At 39.4% G+C, this 9,987-nt stretch overlaps 1 protein-coding gene across 1 annotated transcript; it reads right to left on the bottom strand.

Annotated features, from left to right (window-relative positions):
* Positions 1-202: 202 nt before the first annotated feature.
* LOC142180825 (serine/threonine-protein phosphatase 7 long form homolog) lies at positions 203-586 on the bottom strand. Its single transcript, XM_075252917.1, has one exon. The coding sequence runs from the start codon at positions 584-586 to the stop codon at positions 203-205; it is 384 nt and encodes a 127-aa protein (XP_075109018.1).
* Between the last annotated feature and the right edge of the window lie 9,401 nt (positions 587-9,987).

Genomic DNA, 9,987 nt, shown 5'->3' with positions numbered 1-9,987 from the left:
GCAGCGCCAACCTCGTGTATCGCTCAATATGGAGATCCTCCGTCTCGCCGGTAATGTCTGGGTGCAAAAATTCCATATGATCTCTGATGGCTGACAAAGCAACGCGACTGCCCCCTCTCTGTACAACGTCACCCTGAGGTCTGTAACCAGTATACTGCCCCATCATATCCAAATACTATCCACGCGTCATGGAGCTAATGTACTAGGGCAATGCAACAGCCCGTCCATCTACGCACAGCCCGTACAAAACCTGAACATCCTCCAGCATCACGGTGGCCTCTCCAGTGGGCAAGTGAAAAGTGTGCGTCTCCGGTCCCCATCGCTCTACCAAGTCCGTGATGAGAGACCAATCAAGCTGCATCCGCCCAATCCGAAAAATCGTATAGAAGCCCGTAGCCTGTAGGCGCACGACCATGCGGGCATGGAAATGATGCTGCTCCATGAAGTCCCACAAATCGTCAGGTCTCCTGGCGCGGAGAGGCTGATCCGATAGATGTCCCTCCCATACAAAGGAGGACCTATGGTCGCCCTGCAACACTAATAGCTGATCCTCGGCTGGTCCAGGATGCGCAGGCGTAAAATCCATGTCGTCTACTATAAATTAAAGAAAATTAATTGTGTGTGTTAGTTTAATAAATTAAATAATTATTTTTAAAATTGGACTGAGTAATTATCTATGGGTTCCAGGCTTGATATTTGAGGCCCGGTAGCACCAAGTTATCCTTAATTATTATGCGTGTCAATTTCAACATTTTTAGAATTTTGTTAGTTTAATAAATTAAATAATTATTTTTAAAATTGGGCTGAGTAATTATCGATGGGTTCCAGGCTCAATATTTGAGGCCCGGTAGCACCAAGTTATCCTTAATTATTATGTGTGTCAATTTCAACATTTTTAGAATTTTGTTAGTTTAATAAATTAAATAATTATTTTTAAAATTAGACTGAGTAATTATCTATGAGTTTCAGGCTCGATATTTGAGGCCCGGTAGCACCAAGTTATCCTTAATTATTATGCGTGTCAATTTCAATATTTTTAGAATTTTGTTAGTTTAATAAATTAAATAATTATTTTTAAAATTGGACTGAGTAACTATCTATGGGTTCCAGGCTCGATATTTGAGGTCCGGTAGCACCAAGGTATCATTAATTATTATGTGTGTCAATTTTAATATTTTTAGAATTTTGTTAGTTTAATAAATTAAATAATTATTTTTAAAATTGGACTGAGTAATTATCGATGGGTTCCAGGCTCAATATTTGAGGCCCGATAGCACCAAGTTATCCTTAATTATTATGTGTGTCAATTTCAACATTTTTAGAATTTTGTTAGTTTAATAAATTAAATAATTATTTTTAAAATTAGAATGAGTAATTATCTATGGGTTTCAGGCTCGATATTTGAGGCCCGGTAGCACCAAGTTATCCTTAATTATTATGTGTGTCAATTTCAATATTTTTAGAATTTTGTTAGTTTAATAAATTAAATAATTATTTTTAAAATTGGACTAAGTAATTATCTATGAGTTCTAGGCTCGATATTTGAGGCCCGGTAGTACCAAGTTATCCCTAATTATTATGTGTGTCAATTTCAATATTTTTAGAATTTTGTTAATTTAATAAATTAAATAATTATTTTTAAAATTGGACTGAGTAATTATCTATGGGTTCCAGGCTCGATATTTGAGGTCTGGTAGCACCAAGTTATCATTAATTATTATGTGTGTCAATTTCAATATTTTTAGAATTTTGTTAGTTTAATAAATTAAATAATTATTTTTAAAATTGGACTGAGTAATTATCTATGGGTTCCAGGCTCGATATTTGAGGCCCGGTAGCACCAAGTTATCCTTAATTATTATGCGTGTCAATTTCAACAATTTTAGAATTTTGTTAGTTTAAGGAATTAAATTAAAAATCATTGAATTGGACTGAATAATTATGTATGGGTTCCAGGCTCGATATTTGAGGCCCGGTAGCACCAAGTTATCCTTAATTATTATGCGTGTCAATTTCAACATTTTTAGAATTTTGTTAGTTTAAGGAATTAAATAATTAGTTTTAAAATTGGACTGAGTAATTATGTATGGGTTCCAGGCTCGATATTTGAGGGCCGGTAGCACCAAGTTATCCTTAATTATTATGCGTGTCAATTTCAGCATTTTTACAATTTTGTTAATTTAATAAATTAAATAATTAATTATTGAATTGGACTGAGTAATTATCTATGAGTTCCAGTTACTACATACTTAAACTACAGAGACTTTACGCTAAAAGGCTCTACATTTTACTATGCTAAAAGGCTATATATTTTATTGCGCTAAAAAACTCTATATTTTACTACGCTAAAAGGCTCTATATTTTACTACATAAAAGGCCACTATTACATATAAAAACAACAAACATAACATACATATGAACAACAAACTAAATAAATAATATTTATTTATTATTTAAGCAAATAAAAACATAACATTAACAATAAAAATTATTTATCAAGTTTTAACTATTTTTTGTCCCAAAGCTAATAAATCAATCCGGGTATAAATAAGATACAAATTTAAACACAAACATAATACAAATTAACATGGAAACACATTCAACAATACAAATATGCATGTACTATACGAGTTTCGACATAAACAAAATCGAAATACCTCGATTTAAGTTTTTTGAAATAGATTCAAATCGAATTTTTGAACCCGAAAGAAGGAATCCAAAGCTTGTGTTGTGTGCGGGACCTACACTCTTTGCTTTTTGGGTGACGGGTGGGGCCCAATTTTTTTTTTAATTTGAGGGGGGGGGGGGGGACCAGCAGTGAGGAGGGGGAGTTTTTTTAATGGAGTCGTTGTCTTGGGGAAGAAGAAGAAGGGGCACTATATTTTATTAAAGAAAAACGCAGTACAATACTGTGTTTCCCTTAAACGCAGTATTGTACTGCATTTTTCTTTAATTAAATATAGGCATTTATGACAGAGTTATAAGGTGGGCCCAATTTTAATAGGGAAACGCAGTACAATACTGCGTTTAAGGGAAACACAGTATTGTACTGCATTTTCCTTTAATTTTTTTTTTAAATAAATTGCAGTATAGTACTGCGTTTAACTTTAACGGCTAACTTTCCGTTAAAGTAAAACACAGTATTATACTGCGTTTTATGTACTTATGTGACCTTTTTTTTAATAGTAGAAAGGTATTTTTTGCCCAAAAGGGCACTATTTAAGTTTCGGACTCGAGGGAGTGAATGGTGTAAAAGAGGTGATAGTAAAAACTTGACCTTATATTCTACTTTAATTTCTTGCTGGTTTAAAAATAAAAAATAAAAGATTATAAAATTAAATTAATAGCCTATTTGGCCAAGCTTCTAAAATCAACTTATTTTAAGAAGTAGTTTTTCTCAAAAGTACTTTTGGTGAGAAGCAGTTTGTGTTTGGTTAATTAATTTGAAAAGCACTTTTGATTAACAATTAGTGTTTGGCCAAGCTTTTAAAAAGTGCTTCTAAATATATTTTTATCAAAAGTACTTTTCAAAAAAGTATTTTTCGAGAGCTTGGACTGTGGAGAAGATCAGAAGGAGAGAAAGAAGAATAGGGTTTAATTTTGTGGATCGGGCAGTATTGGGTCGGGTCATTGTAAACATAAACCCGGATGACCCAGATGGCTTAAATGACCTCCATATGATAAATCGATTAACTGGAGGGTATTTCTGATCAATAGTAGAAAGGTATGGGGTTTTTAGCCAGTAGTATAACGATTGGTGATGGCAAACAATATTTAATAGTAGAGGATTATTTTTTACCCTTTTCCATTGATATATTCATCTGTAGTGGTGACCAAATGGTTAAAAGAAAACAGTTAAACACTCATATTATCTATACTATATTAAAAGCACGAGGGCCCTTAGCGAAATGTCGTTCACCTTTTTTACCTTTTAAAAATATATTATATATTGGATAAAATAGTAATTTAAGTTATTTGCCAAAAAGTTAGGGCTTCAAAATTAACTATATTTTGTATATATACTTCCTTCTTTTTTTCTAAATTATTTATAAAAAGGGCTAGTAATTGGTTTCTCTCTCTTCTTCGACGCTCCTCCTTTGCTATCCCAAGTTCTCTGTGACTAACGGTCATTGACAAACTACATCGGCGACCAGTAGCAGCGCCGGCGACCCACCCATGCAAGTAAGCCACCCCTCATCTCCCCCGCCTCTCATCCCCATCTCCAACCCTCCTCCTCCCCTACCCCTACCCCCACTAGATTTGCGGTGGTCATCCGGCAAACAATTTTCGGCGGCCCTTTTTTCCCCTTTTCTTCTTCTTTTAGTTGTCAGCCAGTAGAATCCGAGAGTGTAATCTACTATTACTATCTCATTTGCAATTTTCAGGTAATTCGCTCATTTTATCAACGAGAATTTTTAACGTAGTAGAAATTTTTATTAGTATTCTATAAAGTGATTTTATTGCTAATGCATGTTTAAGCTTTATTGATTGTTCAGTTTTGTTTATTAAGCTTCAAATAAAGTTTAGTACTTGAACTTTGATCGCTTTATGTGCTTAAATACGCTTATCTGTTTTTCTGGCGACACTTTCCACTTCGTCTTCTTCCACTCTACACTTTCTCTTCCTCTCCTGTTTTGTGTGTGTGGGGGGTGTGTTTGTTTCTTTGGACAGGTGCGGATTCTTTCCTGGCGAGGACGAGCTATTTTCAGGTGGGTATAGATTTCCGACAAGTTTCATAAATCCCAGCGACTCCCGAACAGCTTTCCGACAGGACGCAGCAGGACTTGTCAGCTCTTGGGCAGATCTGACAGTATCAGTATTTTTTATTGTTGTTATAGTTTACAGATTCATTTTGCTCTATATAAATCGATGCTCCTTCTCGCATTTGCTTTCAAATTTCACTTGATTCACTACATCATTACAGGTATCCTTTCTTATTGCGATTTTCTCTTCTTTTTTTCAAAAATTTCATTTTTTTGTATATACAAATCTCCCCTACTCTTTTACATTATTTTTACTAATGCTGCAATATTTTGTTTGTTCATAAACTAGCACCTTCAAATTCGCTTCCTTTTTCTCTGTGTTTCGTTGCAACGGCTGGTCATCACCAGTGGTAGCGGTGACAACCCCCTATTTGTTTGGCCTCGTGGTATTTTGTGTGTATTTCAGGTTAGGGCCGGTAGCTTTGGGCGGCGAGCGAGACGTGCACAGGCAAATAGTGAAGAACGACCCAAGTATCATCAAGGAACGACATGAGTTGGACGTGAACGAGCTAGGTGGCCGCAATACCGTCGGGTATACCAAGACAATTCCCAAGTTATACTCACGGGAGTTGGTACCTCCCGTTTGCTTGTTTCCCTCTATTGTGTTAGCAAAATTGTTGTCCTTTTAGTTCTTATTAGTTTAGTCATCGTATTAGTGCATTTGTAGTGGCATCTTATCTTATTCTAGTTTGGTCTGTTGTGTCTGTTAGTGATTCCCCCTAGTCCGCCGAAGTTATAGTGGCTGTAGTCTGGGATGGTCGAGTGAGTTCATGTTCTCAGGGGGTGCAGGGGTTAGGGGGTGGGTTAGGATACAAGGGAGGTAAAGGGAACATGGGTGTCCATCGGTTGAGAATTAGGTCATGGAATGTAGGTTCATTGACAGGTAAGTCTATAGAGTTGGCGAAGATCCTTCAGAAGAGGAGGGTCAATATAGCGTGTGTCTAGGATACAAGATGGGTAGGGTCGAGTGCGAGGGACGCGGACGTGTATAAACTTTGGAACTCAGGAACCCAGAAGGGTAAGAATGGAGTGGGTATTTTGGTGGATAGAGAACTTAGAGAGTCGGTGGTTGAGGTTAGACGAGTGAATGATAGATTGATGATTATTAAGTTGATAGTTGGACAGTGCACCCTAAACGTCGTTAGTGCCTATGCGCCACATGCGGGCCTAGATGAGGAGGTTAAATGGCGATTTTGGGAGGGGTTAGATGAGATTATATGCCAGGTACCACCTACTGAGAAGTTATTCATAGGAGGGGATTTCAATGGCCATATTCGGTTGACCGCAGGTGTGTATGACGAATTGCATGGAGGCTTCGGTTTTGGGGAGAGGAACGGAGGGGGAACCTCGTTACTTGGCTTTGCTAAGGCTTTTGGGTTGGTGGTTGATAACTCTTGCTTTCTGAAGAGGGAGGAGCATTTGGTTACTTTTCAAAATACAGTGGCCAAGACTCAGATTGACTATCTCCTCCTCAGGACGCTTGACATAGGGTTGTGCAAGGATTGCAAGGCGATTCTAGGTGAGATACTCGTGACACGACATAGGCTCTTGGTGATGGACGTTGGTATTATGGTGAAGAGGAGGAAAATGTCTTCTCGCAGAAGACCGAGAATCAGGTGGGGAGACTTAACTAAGGACAAAGACCAAGAGTTGGAGGGGCGGTTGTCGGCTATGGGAGCTTGGAGAAGCAGTGGTGACGCGAACACTATGTGGTCAATGACAGCAAACTGTATAAGGGAGGCTGCGAGAGAGGTGTTAGGGGTCTCGACGGGTGTTTCCCGCAGGCACAAAGGAGACTGGTGATGGAATGAAGTGGTACAAGGTAAAGTGGAGGTGAAAAAGGAGGCGTACCAGACGTTAGTGGGGAGCATAGGTGAGGAGGAGAGGAGAGCGTGCATGGAAAGGTATAAGGTAGCTAGGAAGGAAGCGAAGCTGGCGGTCACGGAGGCTAAGACTGCGGCTTATAGTCGTATGTACTAGGAACTAAGGGAAAAGCAGGGGAGAAGAAGTTATTTAGGCTGGCCAAGCAGAGAGGGAGGAAAGCTCGAGATTTATATCGAGTGAGATGCATCAAGGACGACGATGGTAGAGTATTGATGGAAGATTCCCACATTAAGAGGAGATTGCAGACTTACTTTCAAAAACTTCTTAATGAAGTAGGGGATCGGGATATTGTGCTCGGTGAATTGGAGCATCCCAAGAGTCATAGTGACTCTGGGTACTGCAGACGCATCAAGGTTGAGGAGGTCGTGGAAGCTATGAGTAAGATGAGTAGGGGTAAAGCGACTGGACCTGACGAGATTCCGGTAGAATTCTGGAAGTGTGTGGGGAAAGCAGGTTTGGAGTGGTTGACTAGGTTGTTGAATGTTATTTTAAGGCGAAGAGGATGTCGGATGAGTGGAGGTGGAGTACGGTGGTCCCACTGTATAAGAACAAGGGTGATATCAAGAGTTGTAACAATTATAGAGGTATCAAATTACTGAGTCATTCTATGAAAGTATGGGAGAGGGTGGCTGGAATAAGGTTGAGGATGACGGTGTCCGTTTCCGACAACCAATTTGGTTTCATGCCGGGTCGTTCTACTACAGAAGCTATACATCTTGTTAGGAGGTTGGTTGAACAGTACAGAGATAGGAAGAAATACCTGCACATGGTGTTTATTGACCTAAAAAAACGAATGACAAGGTTCCTAGAGAAGTTCTCTGGAGAAGCTTGAAGGCAAAAGGCGTGTCGGTTCCATATATTATGGCGATTAAGGATATGTATGATGGGGCAAAGACTTGGGTTAGAACAGTAGGAGGCGACTCTGAGGATTTTTCGGTTGTTATGGGGTTACACCAAGGTTCTGCGCTCGGTCAGTTCCTATTCGCCCTGGTGATGGACGCGTTAACACATCACATTCAAGGGGATGTGCCATGGTGCATGTTATTCGCTGATGACATAGTTTTGATTGATGAGTTGCGAACTAGTGTTAATGAGAGGCTGGAGGTTTGGAGACATGCTTTTGAATCTAAGGGTTTCAAGCTTAGCAGGACAAAGACGGAATACCTGGAGTGTAAGTTCAACACTGAGTAGAGGGAAGTGGGCATGGATGTGAGGCTTGAATCACAGGTCATCCCGAGTAGAGACAGCTTCAAGTACCTTGGGTCAGTTATCCAGGGGGGAGATCGACGAGTATGTTACACACCGTATTGGGGTAGGATGGATGAAGTGGAGGTTAGCATTTGGAGTATTGTGTGACAAGAGAGTGCCACTGATACTCAAAGGTAAATGTGACGACCCGGCCGATCGTCTTAAGAATTAACGCCCCTATCCCCTATTAACTGCTTTTCGTAAGTTTATTTCTGCTATTTTGATTTGCTGGGATGGTAGGTTTTGAGTTTCGGAGAGTTTTGGGACACTTAGTCCCAAAATGAGAGCTTAAGTGTTGGAAAGTTGATCGTAGTCAGAACAGTGTGAAGATAACCTCGGAATGAAAATCCGATGGTTCCGTTAGCTGCGTTAGGTGATTTTGGGCTTAGGGGTGTGTTCGGATCGTGTTTTGGAGGTCCGTAGCTAATTTACGCTTGAAATGCCGAAAGTTGAATTTTTGAAGTTTCCGGTCCGATAGTGAGATTTTGATCCGAGGGTCGGAATGAAATTCCAAAAGTTGGAGTAGCTCCATCGTGTTGAATGTGACGTGTGTGCAAAATTTTAGGCCATTCGGACGAGGTTTGATAAACTTTTTGATCAAAAGCGTATTTTGAGAAATTTGGAGTTCTTAGGGCTTAATTTAAGAGACCTTTAAATGAGGATTTGAGGGGTCATTTGGACTCCGATTTCAGTGTTCTTGTTATATATAGACTCGTGAGAGTACGAGGTTCTGGAAATGTAAATTTCACTCAATTTCAAGACGTAGGACCAAGGGGAATTTTGGTTATTTTATATTATTTCACGTATTAGCTTAGAATTTAATTGTAGAATCAGTTACTTGAAGTGTTATTTACATTATGCAATTTAATTGAATAGATTTGGGCCATTTGGAGTCAAGTACTCATGGCAAGAGCGTGATTTCAGGTTGACTTTGAGCCGGTTCGAGGTAAGTGGCTTGTCTAACCTTGTGTGGGGGACCTTCCCCTCAGGATTGGTATATTTGGTAATTGAAATGCCTTGTACGTGAGGTGAGGAGTGCGTACTTGTGCTAATTGTTAGAAATCCGGGTTTCTTTAAGTAATTACTAGTATGTTTCCTTTCCTATTTCTATTACTTGCACTATTAAGTCTGTTGTTAGTTTAGGAAAGCATGTCTAAGTGACTTAATTGCCTTATTTGCTCAACCTGCCTTACTTGAAATCTGTGCAACATGCTAGGCTAGAAACAGTTATATGGAACTACGAGAATGCACCCGGTAGATTCCCCCAGTACTGGGTATTAATATTTGGGACTACAGATCGGGATTCTGGTAGATCCCCGCGCATTAATAGTTGGACTACGGGACGGGATCCCGAGAGATCCTTCGGACATATATATGATGGACTACGGGACGGTATCCCGGGAGATCCACTAGATATGTAAAGATGGGACTACAAGACGGTTTCCTGGGAGATCCCCGATTGTTACTATTGGTGTTGAGCTGTATTTCCTTTCCATGTTTACCTTGTTTCTATATAGTTGTTGATGTTCTGTACATCCTGTGTTATTTTAATGTCATACTTATTTATATTGTGATGTCCTATACTGTTGATCTTTATATTTTGTTTAACCTCAGTAGGGCCCTGACCTTCCTCGTCACTATCCAACTGAGGTTAGGCTTGGCACTTACTGAGTACTGTTGTGGTGTACTCATGTCCCTTCTGCGTATATTTTTTCATGTGCAGATCCAGGTACCGCTACTCAGGCCTATCATCCTTGAGGAGGCGACTGTTTTATAGACTTCGAGGTATATCTGCCGCGTTCGCAGACCGAAAAGTCCCTTTTTATTCCTGCTTTTACCATTTAGCCCTTCTGTACTTTCCTGTTCTTTTTAGACATTTCGGAGTTAGAGCTATATAGTATTGATCTTAGCTTGTGATTCATGGATTTTCGGGTCTTGGATTTATGTATTGGTATTGAGAGTTAAACATGGTATAAGCCGAGCGGCACATTTAAACACTGTTACTACTTTATTCTGTTTTAAGTTGTTTACTTCTGCAAATTAGGCTTAACTAGTCGTAGAGACTAGGTGCCGTCACGATGCTTCACGGAGG

Source organism: Nicotiana tabacum, chromosome 5 (assembly GCF_000715075.1).
Source record: "Nicotiana tabacum cultivar K326 chromosome 5, ASM71507v2, whole genome shotgun sequence".
Classification (NCBI taxonomy): domain Eukaryota; kingdom Viridiplantae; phylum Streptophyta; class Magnoliopsida; order Solanales; family Solanaceae; genus Nicotiana; species Nicotiana tabacum.
Note: the sequence above shows the minus strand (reverse complement) of the source record. Positions and strands in the feature narration are given on the sequence as shown.